We start from the raw sequence: 17,796 nt of genomic DNA, 5'->3' as shown, positions 1-17,796 counted from the left end.
GTTGAAATTAGGGCAGGGACCACATAATGGTTGCATGGAAGGAGAAGGTGGGGGGGAACCCTACACTACAGAAATAATATTAATAAATAAAAAAATAAAAGCGAAGTACTGGCATACAACTGCCAGACACTAGTGGGAGGGAGGATGGTTAAAGAGCTGTTTGGGAGGTATCCCTACACTACAAAAAAAAGCCCTAAACTGCATACTGGCAGACTGTCTGCCATTATCTTAGAAGGTGGTGAGGAGTGTGTATGTGTGTGTGTGGGGGGGAGGGCAGCTGTTTGGGATGGATTTGGGAGGTATCAGGTGTGGGGGGGTTAATCCCTACAGTAAAATACTATTATCCTTGCCAGCTAATTAATGCCTTCATTGCCAGGAATTTCAGAAGTGTGGTGCTCAGCTGCAATTAGTAGCCTTCTAATTACTAAAAAGCAATGGCAAAGCCATGCATTTGTTATTTCTGAACAAAGGGGATCCCAGAGAAGCTTTTATAACCATTTGTGTTATGATTGCACAAGTGGTATGTAAATAATTTCAGCGAGAAACCCAAAGTTTGTGAAAAAGTAAAGTTGACTATTTTTTAATATGATTGCATTTGGTGGTGGAATTGTGTCACAAAATATACCAAAATGACACTAGATTTATACCCTACATATGTTGAGCAGTAGTGACGTATATGAATTAATGTTTTTGACTAAGAATTATGCTGTAACATTGTTACTAACTGCATAGTGAGATGGGCAGTCCGTTTACATGTATAAAATCCTTAAGATGGTAAAGTCCACCTTAAGGGGATTCCTGTGTGGATCTCCTGAGCACATACAGGTGCTATAAAAGAGGTGGTTCTGGGAGATTGATTATGCCCTGATGAAGCTCCTGACACACAAGTCTATGGTGGGGATGAAACGTACGTGACGTTGGCACTCAGTGTGTTATACCATTTGCATCATGTGTCTTTTGGATACTTTGCTATGAAGTCAACCCTTTTTGTAAGATAAACCCGCTATCTGCTATATGTGGATATTTCAGCAATTAAACAGCCAGTAGGAGGAGTTTCTGGACATCCGTGGTATACTCTGAGTGAGGGGTTTGGATCGGACATAGCCTAGCTGGTACATGTACACAGAACTGTGTTTATGGGACTTTGCTGTATCAGTATTTTCCCACATAGAAGCTGCTATACAAGTTCTACACTTGACAGGCATGACAGCCTATGAGACGAAGGCTTTCTGGAAGCCATCCAACCAGATGAGAGGTGTGTAACATCACAACCCCGCCTGCCCTTGACATTACTAAGGAATCGGCATGTCTGAGAGCTGAAGCCGAATGGCAGTTTGTTTAAACGCTGCCGCAAATAGAGGTATACCTCCGGATCCTTGGCTAGCAAGCCCTCTATATCCTTAGTGGACTGTGTGAGTAACTCTGACTAGATATGTAGCCAGATGATTACGGTCATCGCTTAAAGGACTCTATGTGCAGTTTTGTATATGCTTATTTGTGAAGGGTACTTTCTTGCTCTATTTAGGTTTTAGGATTTTTTGTTAGATGTTGTATGTTTTTTGTGGGTCTGTTCGGGGTACTGGACACTATCCGGTCAATGATATGTTTTCATAAATTGCAACTTAATAAATTACAATTTTATTAAGAATTCTGTGTGCAGCAATCCCTTTCTTTAAAGTGACAGTAATGTATGCCACTTGAATCTCTCTATATCTTTTTATAAAACATTTCTCTAAAGGGTTGCACCAGGCTTTGTCTATAGTAGTATTATCTCCTCCCTCCAATCATATACAGTACAATAAAGTGTATGTATGTTTGTATGTATATATATATATATATATATATATGTATGTATGTATTTATGTATATATATATATATATTTATATATATATATATATTTATATATATATATATATATATATATATATATAAACATTTTAATAGGTAAATAAAAGAATGAAGGCTCTTTTTGTTTAAATTGAGTGATAGAAAAAATGCTAAAAATTCTCCAGTATTTTGGTCATGTTGTTCTCTGAAGTTCCTGGCAGTGTAGGAGTTAATGTCCTTTCACTCTCCCTTACCTCTCTCCTTCTGTTAGAACCATGGACTGTAACCGACACTGGTCGGCTGTTATTTTTTAACTTCAATATGGGACTGACAGATTTCAGATGATGTTTTCAGAGAAAAAAAGCTAGAGTTGGACTGTAGGAACCAGTTTTTTCCCCTTTTCTAATGCCATGTAATAATTTTATATATAGATATATATGGGGAATAAGGTTGTCAAACCCTGTGTTAACGTGTTATTAAAAAAAGTAGTGATTTAAAATATATCTGGTTCATGTTTAAGCCAGAGATTATATCGTATTTGATGTCTAAGTGCTTTAAAAAAATATATAAAAAATTCCTATCTCTCATTTCAGGTCAGGAGAAGGAGTTGGTAGCTTTGATTCCGTACAGTGATCAGCGGCTGAAACCACGAAGAACGTAATATATTTATTTGTATTAGTGTCATTGCTGTTTTGTTTTTTTTCTAAATATTTTTATTCTGATGTATGGACCACCTGTTCTGGTTTTTTATTTCTCTTGTTAAGTGTATCCAGTCCACGGATCATCCATTACTTGTGGGATATTCTCCTTCCCAACAGGAAGTTGCAAGAGGATCAACCACAGCAGAGCTGCTATATAGCTCCTCCCCTCACTGCCATATCCAGTCATTCTCTTGCAACTCTCAACTAAGATGGAGGTCGTAAGAGGACTGTGGTGTTTTATACATGCTCTTATAAAAGTGTATTTTAAAACGTTTGCTGGCATGTTTAAACGTTTTTTACATATGTTTGGTGATAAAACTTATTGGGGCCTAGTTTTTTCCACATGGCTGGCTTGAATTTTGCCTAGAAACAGTTCCCTGAGGCTTCCCACTGTTGTAATATGAGTGGGAGGGGCCTATTTTGGCGTTTTTTTGCACAGCAAAACTTACAGACACAGACATCCAGCTTCTTCCTGTATGATCCAGGACTTCTCTGGAGGGCTCAAAAGGCTTCAAAAGTCGTATTGAGGGAGGTAAAAAGCCACAATAGAGCTGTGGCAGTTATTGTGACTGTTTAAAAAACGTTTTTGTCATTTGTTATTCCGTTTTTGGTATTAAGGGGTTAATCATCCATTTGCAAGTGGGTGCAATGCTCTGCTAACTTACTACATACACTGTAAAATGTTGTTAGTGTAACTGCATTTTTTCACTGTTATTTCAAAATTTGGGAAAATTTGTGTTTCTTAAAGGCGCAGTAACGTTTTTTTATATTGCTTGTAAACTTGTTTTAAAGTGTTTTCCAAGATTGCTAGTCTCATTGCTAGTCTGTTTAAACATGTCTGACACAGAGGAACCTGCTTGTTCATTATGTTTGAAAGCCATGGTGGAGCCCCATAGGAGAATGTGTACTAAATGTATTGATTTCACCTTAAACAGTAAAGATCAGTCTTTATATATAAAAGAATTATCACCAGAGGGTTCTGTCGAGGGGGAAGTTATGCCGACTAACTCTCCCCACGTGTCAGACCCTTCGCCTCCCGCTCAGGGGACGCACGCTAATATGGCGCCAATTACATCAGGGACGCCCATAGCGATTACCTTGCAGGACATGGCTGCAATCATGAATAATACCCTGTCAGAGGTATTATCTAGATTGCCTGAATTAAGAGGCAAGCGCGATAGCTCTGGGGTTAGGAGAGATACAGAGCGCGCAAATGCTGTTAGAGCCATGTCTGATACTGCGTCACAGTATGCAGAACATGAGGACGGAGAGCTTCAGTCTGTGGGTGACATCTCTGACTCGGGGAAACCTGATTCAGAGATTTCTAATTTTAAATTTAAGCTTGAGAACCTCCGTGTATTGCTTGGGGAGGTATTAGCTGCTCTGAATGACTGTAACACAGTTGCAATTCCAGAGAAATTGTGTAGGCTGGATAGATACTATGCGGTGCCGGTGTGTACTGACGTTTTTCCTATACCTAAAAGGCTTACAGAAATTATTAGCAAGGAGTGGGATAGACCCGGTGTGCCCTTTTCCCCACCTCCTATATTTAGAAAAATGTTTCCAATATACGCCACTACACGGGACTTATGGCAGAAGGTCCCTAAGGTGGAGGGAGCAGTTTCTACTTTAGCAAAGCGTACCACTATCCCGGTTGAGGACAGTTGTGCTTTTTCAGATCCAATGGATAAAAAATTGGAGGGTTACCTTAAGAAAATGTTTATTCAACAAGGTTTTATTTTACAGCCCCTTGCATGCATTGCGCCTGTCACTGCTGCGGCGGCATTCTGGTTTGAGGCCCTGGAAGAGGCCATCCAGACAGCTCCATTGAATGAAATTATTGACAAGCTTAGAACGCTTAAGCTAGCTAACTCATTTGTTTCTGATGCCATTGTTCATTTGACTAAACTAACGGCTAAGAATTCCGGATTCGCCATCCAGGCGCGTAGAACGCTATGGCTTAAATCCTGGTCAGCTGACGTGACTTCAAAGTCTAAATTACTCAACATTCCTTTCAAGGGGCAGACCTTATTCGGGCCTGGCTTGAAGGAAATTATTGCTGACATTACTGGAGGCAAGGGTCATACCCTTCCTCAGGACAGGGCCAAATCAAAGGCCAAACAGTCTAATTTTCGTGCCTTTCGAAATTTCAAGGCAGGAGCAGCATCAACTTCCTCCGCTTCAAAACAAGAGGGAACTGTTGCTCATTCCAGACAGGCCTGGAAACCTAACCAGTCCTGGAACAAGGGCAAGCAGGCCAGGAAGCCTGCTGCTGCCCCCAAGACAGCATAAAGGAATGGCCCCCTATCCGGAAACGGATCTAGTGGGGGGCAGACATTCTCTCTTTGCCCAGGCATGGGCAAGAGATGTTCAGGATCCCTGGGCGTTGGAGATCATATCTCAGGGATATCTTCTGGACTTCAAAGCTTCTCCTCCACAAGGGAGATTTCATCTTTCAAGGTTATCATCAAACCAGATAAAGAAAGAGGCATTCCTAAGCTGTGTGCAAGACCTCCTAGTAATGGGAGTGATCCATCCAGTTCCGCGGACGGAACAAGGACAGGGATTTTATTCAAATCTGTTTGTGGTTCTCAAGAAAGAGGGAACCTTCAGACCAATCTTGGATCTAAAGATCTTTAACAAATTCCTCAGAGTTCCATCATTCAAAATGGAAACTATTCGGACCATCCTACCCATGATCCAAGAGGGTCAGTACATGACCACAGTGGACTTAAAGGATGCCTACCTTCACATACCAGTTCACAAAGATCATCATCGGTTCCTAAAGTTTGCCTTTCTAGACAGGCATTACCAATTTGTAGCTCTTCCCTTTGGGTTGGCCACTGCCCGAGAATTTTTACAAAGGTTCTGGGCTTACTTCTGGTGGTTCTAAGACAGAGAGGCATAGCAGTGGCTCCGTATCTAGACGACATCCTGATACAGGCGTCAAGCTTTCAAATTGCCAAGTCTCATACAGAGATAGTTCTGGCATTTCTGAGGTCGCATGGGTGGAAAGTGAACGTGGAAAAGAGTTCTCTATCCCCACTCACAAGAGTCTCCTTCCTAGGGACTCTTATAGATTCTGTAGAGATGAAAATTTACCTGATGGAGTCCAGGTTATCAAAACTTCTAAATGCTTGCCGTGTCCTTCATTCCATTCCACGCCCGTCAGTGGCTCAGTGCATGGAAGTTATCGGCTTAATGGTAGCGGCAATGGACATAGTGCCATTTGCGCGCCTGCATCTCAGACCGCTGCAATTATGCATGCATCAGTGGAATGGGGATTACTCAGATTTGTCCCCTCTACTAAATCTAGATCAAGAGACCAGAGATTCTCTTCTCTGGTGGCTTTCTCGGGTCCTTCTGTCCAAGGGTATGACCTTTCGCAGGCCAGATTGGACGATTGTAACAACATACGCCAGCCTTCTAGCTTGGCCTCAGTTAGCAACACTGAGGTTCATCAGATTTCAGTCGGACAACATCACGACTGTGGCTTACATCAACCATCAAGGGGGAACCAGGAGTTCCCTAGTGATGTTAGAAGTCTCAAAGATAATTCACTGGGCAGAGTCTCACTCTTGCCACCTGTCAGCGATCCACATCCCAGGCGTAGAGAACTGGGAGGCGGATTTTCTAAGTCGTCAGACTTTTCATCTGGGGGAGTGGGAACTCCATCCGGAGGTGTTTGCTCAACTGGTCCATCGTTGGGGCAAACCAGAACTGGATCTCATGGCGTCTCGCCAGAACGCCGAGCTTCCTTGTTACGGATCCAGGTCCAGGGACCCGGGAGCAACGCTGATAGATGCTCTAGCAGCTCCTTGGTTCTTCAACCTGGCCTATGTGTTTCCACCGTTTCCTCTGCTCCCTCGACTGATTGCCAAAATCAAACAGGAGAGAGCATCGGTGATTCTGATAGCGACTGCGTGGCCACGCAGGACCTGGTGTGCAGACCTAGTGGACATGTCATCTCTTCCACCATGGACTCTGCCTCTGAGGCAGGACCTTCTAATACAAGGTCCTTTCAATCATCCAAATCTACTTTCTCCAACATAGGTGTGTCCGGTCCACGGCGTCATCCTTACTTGTGGGATATTCTCTTCCCCAACAGGAAATGGCAAAGAGCCCAGCAAAGCTGGTCACATGATCCCTCCTAGGCTCCGCCTACCCCAGTCATTCTCTTTGCCGTTGTACAGGCAACATCTCCACGGAGATGGCTTAGAGTTTTTTAGTGTTTAACTGTAGTTTTTATTATTCAATCAAGAGTTTGTTATTTTGAAATAGTGCTGGTATGTACTATTTACTCAGAAACAGAAAAGAGATGAAGATTTCTGTTTGTATGAGGAAAATGATTTTAGCAACCGTCACTAAAATCCATGGCTGTTCCACACAGGACTGTTGAGAGCAATTAACTTCAGTTGGGGGAACAGTGAGCAGTCTCTTGCTGCTTGAGGTATGACACATTCTAACAAGACGATGTAATGCTGGAAGCTGTCATTTTCCCTATGGGATCTGGTAAGCCATGTTTATTAAGATCGTAAATAAGGGCTTCACAAGGGCTTATTAAGACTGTAGACTTTTTCTGGGCTAAATCGATTCATTATTAACACATATTTAGCCTTGAGGAATCATTTATTCTGGGTATTTTGATATAATAATATCGGCAGGCACTGTTTTAGACACCTTATTCTTTAGGGGCTTTCCCAAATCATAGGCAGAGCCTCATTTTCGCGCCGGTGTTGCGCACTTGTTTTTGAGAGGCATGACATGCAGTCGCATGTGAGAGGAGCTCTGATACTTAGAAAAGACTTTCTGAAGGCGTCATTTGGTATCGTATTCCCCTTTGGGCTTGGTTGGGTCTCAGCAAAGCAGATACCAGGGACTGTAAAGGGGTTAAAGTTAAAAACGGCTCCGGTTCCGTTATTTTAAGGGTTAAAGCTTCCAAATTTGCTGTGCAATACTTTTAAGGCTTTAAGACACTGTGGTGAAAATTTGGTGAATTTTGAACAATTCCTTCATGTTTTTTCGCAATTGCAGTAATAAAGTGTGTTCAGTTTAAAATTTAAAGTGACAGTAACGGTTTTATTTTAAAACGTTTTTTGTACTTTGTTATCAAGTTTATGCCTGTTTAACATGTCTGAACTACCAGATAGACTGTGTTCTGAATGTGGGGAAGCCAGAATTCCCATTCATTTAAATAAATGTGATTTATGTGACAATGACAATGATGCCCAAGATGATTCCTCAAGTGAGGGGAGTAAGCATGGTACTGCATCATTCCCTCCTTCGTCTACACGAGTCTTGCCCACTCAGGAGGCCCCTAGTACATCTAGCGCGCCAATACTCCTTACTATGCAACAATTAACGGCTGTAATGGATAATTCTGTCAAAAACATTTTAGCCAAAATGAACACTTATCAGCGTAAGCGCGACTGCTCTGTTTTAGATACTGAAGAGCATGACGACGCTGATAATAATGGTTCGGAAGGGCCCCTAACCCAGTCTGATGGGGCCAGGGAGGTTTTGTCTGAGGGAGAAATTACTGATTCAGGGAACATTTCTCAACAAGCTGAACCTGATGTGATTACGTTTAAATTTAAGTTGGAACATCTCCGCATTCTGCTTAAGGAGGTATTATCCACTCTGGATGATTGTGACAAGTTGGTCATCCCAGAGAAACTATGTAAAATGGACAAGTTCCTAGAGGTCCCGGGGCTCCCAGAAGCTTTTCCTATACCCAAGCGGGTGGCGGACATTGTTAATAAAGAATGGGAAAGGCCCGGTATTCCTTTCGTCCCTCCCCCCATATTTAAAAAATTGTTTCCTATGGTCGACCCCAGAAAGGACTTATGGCAGACAGTCCCCAAGGTCGAGGGAGCGGTTTCCACTTTAAACAAACGCACCACTATACCCATAGAGGATAGTTGTGCTTTCAAAGATCCTATGGATAAAAAATTAGAAGGTTTACTTAAAAAGATGTTTGTTCAGCAGGGTTACCTTCTACAACCAATTTCATGCATTGTCCCTGTAGCTACAGCCGCATGTTTCTGGTTCGATGAGCTGATAAAGGCGGTCGATAGTGATTCTCCTCCTTATGAGGAGATTATGGACAGAATCAATGCTCTCAAATTGGCTAATTCTTTCACCCTAGACGCCACTTTGCAATTGGCTAGGTTAGCGGCTAAGAATTCTGGGTTTGCTATTGTGGCGCGCAGAGCGCTTTGGTTGAAATCTTGGTCAGCTGATGCGTCTTCCAAGAACAAGCTACTTAACATTCCTTTCAAGGGGAAAACGCTGTTTGGCCCTGACTTGAAAGAGATTATCTCTGATATCACTGGGGGTAAGGGCCACGCCCTTCCTCAGGATCGGCCTTTCAAGGCAAAAAATAAACCTAATTTTCGTCCCTTTCGTAGAAATGGACCAGCCCAAAGTGCTACGTCCTCTAAGCAAGAGGGTAATACTTCTCAAGCCAAGCCAGCTTGGAGACCAATGCAAGGCTGGAACAAGGGAAAGCAGGCCAAGAAACCTGCCACTGCTACCAAGACAGCATGAAATGTTGGCCCCCGATCCGGGACCGGATCTGGTGGGGGGCAGACTCTCTCTCTTCGCTCAGGCTTGGGCAAGAGATGTTCTGGATCCTTGGGCGCTAGAAATAGTCTCCCAAGGTTATCTTCTGGAATTCAAGGGGCTTCCCCCAAGGGGGAGGTTCCACAGGTCTCAGTTGTCTTCAGACCACATAAAAAGACAGGCATTCTTACATTGTGTAGAAGACCTGTTAAAAATGGGAGTGATTCATCCTGTTCCATTAAGAGAACAAGGGATGGGGTTCTACTCCAATCTGTTCATAGTTCCCAAAAAAGAGGGAACGTTCAGACCAATCTTAGATCTCAAGATCTTAAACAAGTTTCTCAAGGTTCCATCGTTCAAGATGGAAACCATTCGAACTATTCTTCCTTCCATCCAGGAAGGTCAATTCATGACCACAGTGGATTTAAAGGATGCGTATCTACATATTCCTATCCACAAGGAACATCATCGGTTCCTAAGGTTCGCATTCCTGGACAAGCATTACCAGTTCGTGGCGCTTCCTTTCGGATTAGCCACTGCTCCAAGGATTTTCACAAAGGTACTAGGGTCCCTTCTAGCTGTGCTAAGACCAAGGGGCATTGCTGTAGTACCTTACTTGGACGACATTCTGATTCAAGCGTCGTCCCTTCCTCAAGCAAAGGCTCACACGGACATTGTTCTGGCCTTTCTCAGATCTCACGGATGGAAAGTGAACGTGGAAAAGAGTTCTCTATCTCCGTCAACAAGGGTTCCCTTCTTGGGAACAATAATAGACTCCTTAGAAATGAGGATTTTTCTGACAGAGGCCAGAAAAACAAAACTTCTAGACTCTTGTCGGATACTTCATTCCGTTCCTCTTCCTTCCATAGCGCAGTGCATGGAAGTGATCGGTTTGATGGTAGCGGCAATGGACATAGTTCCTTTTGCGCGCATTCATCTAAGACCATTACAACTGTGCATGCTCAGTCAGTGGAATGGGGACTATACAGACTTGTCTCCGAAGATACAAGTAAATCAGAGGACCAGAGACTCACTCCGTTGGTGGCTGTCCCTGGACAACCTGTCACAAGGGATGACATTCCGCAGACCGGAGTGGGTCATCGTCACGACCGACGCCAGTCTGATGGGCTGGGGCGCGGTCTGGGGATCCCTGAAAGCTCAGGGTCTTTGGTCTCGGGAAGAATCTCTTCTACCGATAAATATTCTGGAACTGAGAGCGATATTCAATGCTCTCAAGGCTTGGCCTCAGCTAGCGAGGGCCAAGTTCATACGGTTTCAATCAGACAACATGACAACTGTTGCGTACATCAACCATCAGGGGGGAACAAGGAGTTCCCTAGCGATGGAAGAAGTGACCAAAATCATTCTATGGGCGGAGTCTCACTCCTGCCACCTGTCTGCTATCCACATCCCAGGAGTGGAAAATTGGGAAGCGGATTTTCTGAGTCGTCAGACATTGCATCCGGGGGAGTGGGAACTCCATCCGGAAATCTTTGCCCAAGTCACTCAGCTGTGGGGCATTCCAGACATGGATCTGATGGCCTCTCGTCAGAACTTCAAAGTTCCTTGCTACGGGTCCAGATCCAGGGATCCCAAGGCGGCTCTAGTGGATGCACTAGTAGCACCTTGGACCTTCAAACTAGCTTATGTGTTCCCGCCGTTTCCTCTCATCCCCAGGCTGGTAGCCAGGATCAATCAGGAGAGGGCGTCGGTGATCTTGATAGCTCCTGCGTGGCCACGCAGGACTTGGTATGCAGATCTGGTGAATATGTCATCGGCTCCACCTTGGAAGCTACCTTTGAGACGAGACCTTCTTGTTCAGGGTCCGTTCGAACATCCGAATCTGGTTTCACTCCAGCTGACTGCTTGGAGATTGAACGCTTGATCTTATCGAAGCGAGGGTTCTCAGATTCTGTTATCGATACTCTTGTTCAGGCCAGAAAGCCTGTAACTAGAAAGATTTACCACAAAATTTGGAAAAAAATATATCTGTTGGTGTGAATCTAAAGGATTCCCTTGGGACAAGGTTAAGATTCCTAAGATTCTATCCTTCCTTCAAGAAGGATTGGAAAAAGGATTATCTGCTAGTTCCCTGAAGGGACAGATTTCTGCCTTGTCTGTGTTACTTCACAAAAAGCTGGCAGCTGTGCCAGATGTTCAAGCCTTTGTTCAGGCTCTGGTTAGAATTAAGCCTGTTTACAAACCTTTGACTCCTCCTTGGAGTCTCAACTTAGTTCTTTCAGTTCTTCAGGGGGTTCCGTTTGAACCCTTACATTCCGTTGATATTAAGTTATTATCTTGGAAAGTTTTGTTTTTAGTTGCAATTTCTTCTGCTAGAAGAGTTTCAGAATTATCTGCTCTGCAGCGTTCTCCTCCTTATCTGGTGTTCCATGCAGATAAGGTGGTTTTACGTACTAAACCTGGTTTTCTTCCAAAAGTTGTTTCTAACAAAAACATTAACCAGGAGATTATCGTACCTTCTCTGTGTCCGAAACCAGTTTCAAAGAAGGAACGTTTGTTGCACAATTTGGATGTTGTTCGCGCTCTAAAATTCTATTTAGATGCTACAAAGGATTTTAGACAAACATCTTCCTTGTTTGTTGTTTATTCCGGTAAAAGGAGAGGTCAAAAAGCAACTTCTACCTCTCTCTCTTTTTGGATTAAAAGCATCATCAGATTGGCTTACGAGACTGCCGGACGGCAGCCTCCCGAAAGAATCACGGCTCATTCCACTAGGGCTGTGGCTTCCACATGGGCCTTCAAGAACGAGGCTTCTGTTGATCAGATATGTAGGGCAGCGACTTGGTCTTCACTGCACACTTTTACCAAATTTTACAAGTTTGATACTTTTGCTTCTTCTGAGGCTATTTTTGGGAGAAAGGTTTTGCAAGCCGTGGTGCCTTCCATTTAGGTGACCTGATTTGCTCCCTCCCTTCATCCGTGTCCTAAAGCTTTGGTATTGGTTCCCACAAGTAAGGATGACGCCGTGGACCGGACACACCTATGTTGGAGAAAACAGAATTTATGTTTACCTGATAAATTACTTTCTCCAACGGTGTGTCCGGTCCACGGCCCGCCCTGGTTTTTTTTAATCAGGTCTGATAATTTATTTTCTTTAACTACAGTCACCACGGTACCATATGGTTTCTCCTACGCAAATATTCCTCCTTAACGTCGGTCGAATGACTGGGGTAGGCGGAGCCTAGGAGGGATCATGTGACCAGCTTTGCTGGGCTCTTTGCCATTTCCTGTTGGGGAAGAGAATATCCCACAAGTAAGGATGACGCCGTGGACCGGACACACCGTTGGAGAAAGTAATTTATCAGGTAAACATAAATTCTGTTTTCTCTGAGACTGACTGCATGGAGATTGAACGCTTGATTCTATCAAGGCGTGGCTTCTCCGAGTCAGTCATTGATACCTTAATACAGGCTCGGAAGCCTGTCACCAGGAAAATAATAAGATATGGCGTAAATATCTTTATTGGTGTGAATCCAAGAGTTACTCATGGAGTAAGGTTAGGATTCGTAGGATATTGTCCTTTCTCCAAGAGGGTTTGGACAAAGGCTTATCAGCTAGTTCTTTAAAAGGACAGATCTCTGCTCTGTCTATTCTTTTGCACAAGCGTCTGGCAGAAGTTCCAGACGTCCAGGCATTTTGTCAGGCTTTGGTTAGGATTAAGCCTGTGTTTAAAACTGTTGCTCCCCCGTGGAGCTTAAACTTGTTTCTTAAAGTTCTTCAGGGAGTTCCGTTTGAACCCCTTCATTCCATTGATATTAAACTTTTATCTTGGAAAGTTCTGTTTTTGATGGCTATTTCCTCGGCTCGAAGAGTCTCTGAGTTATCTGCCTTACATTGTGATTCTCCTTATCTGATTTTTCATTCAGACAAGGTAGTTCTGCGTACCAAACCTGGGTTTTTACCTAAGGTGGTTTCTAACAGGAATATCAATCAAGAGATTGTTGTTCCATCATTGTGTCCTAATCCTTCTTCAAAGAAGGAACGTCTTTTGCATAATCTGGACGTAGTTCGTGCCTTGAAGTTTTACTTACAGGCTACTAAAGATTTTCGTCAAACATCTGCCCTGTTTGTCGTTTACTCTGGACAGAGGAGAGGTCAAAAAGCTTCGGCAACCTCTCTCTCCTTTTGGCTTCGGCGCATAATACGCTTAGCCTATGAGACTGCTGGACAGCAGCCCCCTGAAAGGATTACAGCTCATTCTACTAGAGCTTTGGCTTCCACCTGGGCCTTTAAAAATGAGGCCTCTGTTGAACAGATTTGCAAGGCTGCGACTTGGTCTTCGCTTCACACCTTTTCAAAATTTTACAAATTTGACACTTTTACTTCTTCGGAGGCTGTTTTTGGGAGAAAGGTTCTACAGGCAGTGGTTCCTTCCGTTTAAGTTCCTGCCTTGTCCCTCCCATCATCCGTGTACTTTAGCTTTGGTATTGGTATCCCACAAGTAATGGATGATCCGTGGACTGGATACACTTAACAAGAGAAAACATAATTTATGCTTACCTGATAAATTTATTTCTTTCATGTAATTAGCAAGAGTCCATGAGCTAGTGACGTATGGGATATACATTCCTACCAGGAGGGGCAAAGTTTCCCAAACCTCAAAATGCCTATAAATACACCCCTCACCACACCCACAAATCAGTTTTACAAACTTTGCCTCCTATGGAGGTGGTGAAGTAAGTTTGTGCTAGATTCTACGTTGATATGCGCTCCGCAGCAGGTTGGAGCCCGGTTTTCCTCTCAGCGTGCAGTGAATGTCAGAGGGATGTGAGGAGAGTATTGCCTATTTGAATGCAGTGATCTCCTTCTACGGGGTCTATTTCATAGGTTCTCTGTTATCGGTCGTAGAGATTCATCTCTTACCTCCCTTTTCAGATCGACGATATACTCTTATATATACCATTTCCTCTACTGATTCTCGTTTCAGTACTAGTTTGGCTTTCTACTACATGTAGATGAGTGTCCTGGGGTAAGTAAGTCTTATTTTCTTTGACACTCTAAGCTATGGTTGGGCACTTTTATATAAAGTTCTAAATATATGTATTTAAACATTTATTTGCCTTGACTCAGGATGTTCAACGTTCCTTATTTCAGACAGTTTCATATTTGGGATAATGCATATGAATAAATAATTTTTTTCTTACCTTAAAAATTTGACTTTTCCCTGTGGGCTGAAAATGCTTCATTTTATTGCGTCATTCTTGGCGCAGACTTTTTTGGCGCAAACATTTTTTTCTTTTTCCGGCGTCATACGTGTCGCCGGAAGTTGCGTCATTTTTGACGTTCTTTTGCGCCAAAAGTGTCGGCGTTCCGGATGTGGCATCATTTTTGGCGCCAAAAGCATTTAGGCGCCAAATAATGTGGGCGTCTTTTTTGGCGCTAAAAAATATGGGCGTCGCTATTGTCTCCACATTATTTAAGTCTCATTATTTTGTGTTTCTGGTTGCTAGAAGCTTATTCACTGGCATTTTTTTCCCATTCCTGAAACTGTCATTTAAGGAATTTGATCATTTTTGCTTTATATGTTGTTTTTTCTATTACATATTGCAAGATGTCCCACGTTGAAGCTGAGTCAGAAGATACTTCTGGAAAATCGCTGCCTGGTGCTGGAGCTACCAAAGCTAAGTGTATCTGCTGTAAACTTTTGGTATCTGTTCCTCCAGCTGTTGTTTGTACTGTTTGTCATGACAAACTTGCTAATGCAGATAATATTTCCTTTAGTACTGTTACATTACCTGTTGCTGTTCCGTCAACATCTAATATTCAGAGTGTTCCTGATAACATAAGAGATTTTGTTTCTAAATCCATTAAGAAGGCTATGTCTGTTATTCCTCCTTCTAGTAAACGTAAAAAGTCTTTTAAAACTTCTCATTTTTCAGATGAATTTTTAAATGAACATCATCATTCTGATACTGATATTGGTTCTTCTGATTCAGAGGATTCTGTCTCAGAGGTTGATGCTGATAAATCTTCATATTTATTTAAAATGGAATTTATTCGTTCTTTACTTAAAGAAGTCCTAATTGCATTAGAAATTGAGGATTCTAGTCTTCTTGATACTAAATCTAAACGTTTAGATAAGGTTTTTAAATCTCCTGTAGTTATTCCAGAGGTATTTCCTGTCCCTGGTGCTATTTCTGAAGTAATTTCCAGGGAATGGAATAATTTGGGTAATTTTTTTACTACTCCTAAACGTTTTAAGCAATTATATCCTGTGCCATCTGACAGATTAGAATTTTGGGACAAAATCCCTAAGGTTGATGGGGCTGTCTCTACTCTTGCTAAGCGTACTACTATTCCTACGGCAGATGGTACTTCCTTTAAGGATCCTTTAGATAGGAAAATTGAATCCTTTCTAAGAAAAGCTTACTTGTGTTCAGGTAATCTTCTTAGACCTGCTATATCTTTAGCGGATGTTGCTGCAGCTTCAACTTTTTGGTTAGAAGCTTTAGCGCAACAAGTAACAGATCATAATTCTCATAGCATTATTATTCTTCTACAACATGCTAATAATTTTATTTGTGATGCCATCTTTGATATCATTAGAGTTGATGTCAGGTATATGTCTCTAGCTATCTTAGCTGGAAGAGCTTTATGGCTTAAAACTTGGAATGCTGATATGTCTTCTAAGTCTACTCTGCTTTCCCTTTCTTTCCAGGGTAATAAATTATTTGGTTCTCAGTTGGATTCTATTATCTCAACTGTTACTGGAGGGAAAGGAACTTTTTTTACCACAGGATAAAAAATCTAAAGGTAAATTTAGGTCTAATAATCGTTTTCGTTCCTTTCATCACAACAAGGAACAAAAGCCTAATCCTTCATCCTCAGGAGCGGTATCAGTTTGGAAACCATCTCCAGTCTGGAATAAATCCAAGCCTTTTAGAAAACCAAAGCCAGCTCCCAAGTCCACATGAAGGTGCGGCCCTCATTCCAGCTCAGCTGGTAGGGGGCAGATTACGTTTTTTCAAAGAAATTTGGTTCAATTCCGTTCACAATCTCTGGATTCAGAACATTGTTTCAGAAGGGTACAGAATTGGCTTCAAGATAAGGCCTCCTGCAAAGAGATTTTTTCTTTCCCGTGTCCCAGTAAACCTAGCGAAGGCTCAAGCATTTCTGAAATGTTTCAGATCTAGAGTTGGCTGGAGTAATTATACCAGTTCCAGTTCTGGAACAGGGGCTGGGGTTTTATTCAAATCTCTTCATTGTACCAAAGAAGGAGAATTCCTTCAGACCAGTTCTGGATCTAAAAATATTGAATCGTTATGTAAGGATACCAACATTTAAGATGGTAACTATAAGGACTATCCTGCCTTTTGTTCAGCAAGAGCATTATATGTCCACAATAGATTTACAGGATGCATATCTGCATATTCAGATTCATCCAGATCACTTTCAGTTTCTGAGATTCTCTTTCCTAGACAAGCATTACCAGTTTGTGGCTCTACCGTTTGGCCTAGCTACAGCTCCAAGAATTTTTACAAAGGTTCTCGGTGCCCTTCTGTCTGTAATCAGAGAACAGGGTATTGTGGTATTTACTTATTTGGACGATATCTTGGTACTTGCTCAGTCTTCACATTTAGCAGAATCTCATACGAATCGTCTTGTGTTGTTTCTTCAAGATCATGGTTGGAGGATCAATTTACCAAAAAGTTCATTGATTCCTCAGGCAAGGGTAACCTTTTTAGGTTTCCAGATAGATTCAGTGTCCATGACTCTGTCTCTGACAGACAAGAGACGTCTAAAATTGATATCAGCTTGTCGAAACCTTCAGTCACAATGATTCCCTTCGGTAGCTTTATGCATGGAAATTCTAGGTCTTATGACTGCAGCATTGGACGCGATCCCCTTTGCTCGTTTTCACATGCGACCTCTTCAGCTCTGTATGCTGAACCAGTGGTGCAGGGATTACACAAAGATATCTCAATTAATATCTTTAACACCGATTGTACGACACTCTCTGATGTGGTGGACAGATCACCATCCTTTAGTTCAGGGGGCTTCTTTTGTTCTTCCAACCTGGACTGTAATTTCAACAGATGCAAGTCTGACAGGTTGGGGAGCTGTTTGGGGGTCTCTGACAGCACAAGGGGTTTGGGAATCTCAGGAGGTGAGATTACCGATCAATATTTTGGAACTCTGTGCAATTTTCAGAGCTCTTCAGTCATGGCCTCTTCTAAAGAGAGAATCGTTCATTTGTTTTCAGACAGACAATGTCACAACTGTGGCATACATCAATCATCAAGGAGGGACTCGCAGTCCTCTGGCTATGAAGGAAGTATCTTGAATTCTGGTATGGGCGGAATCCAGCTCCTGTCTAGTTTCTGCGGTTCATATCCCAGGTATAGACAATTGGGAAGCGGATTATCTCAGCCGCCAAACCTTACATCCGGGCGAATGATCTCTTCACCCAGAGGTATTTCTTCAGATTGTTCAAATGTGGGGACTTCCAGAAATAGATCTGATGGCCTCTCATCTAAACAAGAAACTTCCCAGGTATCTGTCCAGATCCAGGGGTCCTCAAGCGGAAGCAGTGGATGCATTGTCACTTCCTTGGAAGTATCATCCTGCCTATATCTTTCCGCCTCTAGTTCTTCTTCCAAGAGTAATCTCCAAGATTCTGAAGGAATGCTCGTTTGTTCTGCTGGTAGCTCCAGCATGGCCTCACAGGTTTTGGTATGCGGA

General features: G+C 42.6%; 1 protein-coding gene across 4 annotated transcripts in view; it reads left to right on the top strand.

Moving 5' to 3' along the window:
* The window catches only part of TMEM106A (transmembrane protein 106A), a 234,112-nt gene that overhangs the window by 150,266 nt on the left and 66,050 nt on the right, over positions 1–17,796 (top strand). For all 4 annotated transcript variants that reach the window (XM_053699589.1, XM_053699590.1, XM_053699591.1 and 1 more), the window contains one exon: positions 2,422–2,485. In XM_053699589.1, the coding sequence (XP_053555564.1) occupies positions 2,422–2,485 (64 nt within the window). The remainder of the gene's footprint in view (positions 1–2,421; positions 2,486–17,796) is intronic.

The sequence above is a fragment of the Bombina bombina genome, chromosome 1 (assembly GCF_027579735.1).
Source record: "Bombina bombina isolate aBomBom1 chromosome 1, aBomBom1.pri, whole genome shotgun sequence".
Lineage (NCBI taxonomy): Eukaryota > Metazoa > Chordata > Amphibia > Anura > Bombinatoridae > Bombina > Bombina bombina.
This window is presented reverse-complemented; position numbering and strand designations above follow the sequence as displayed.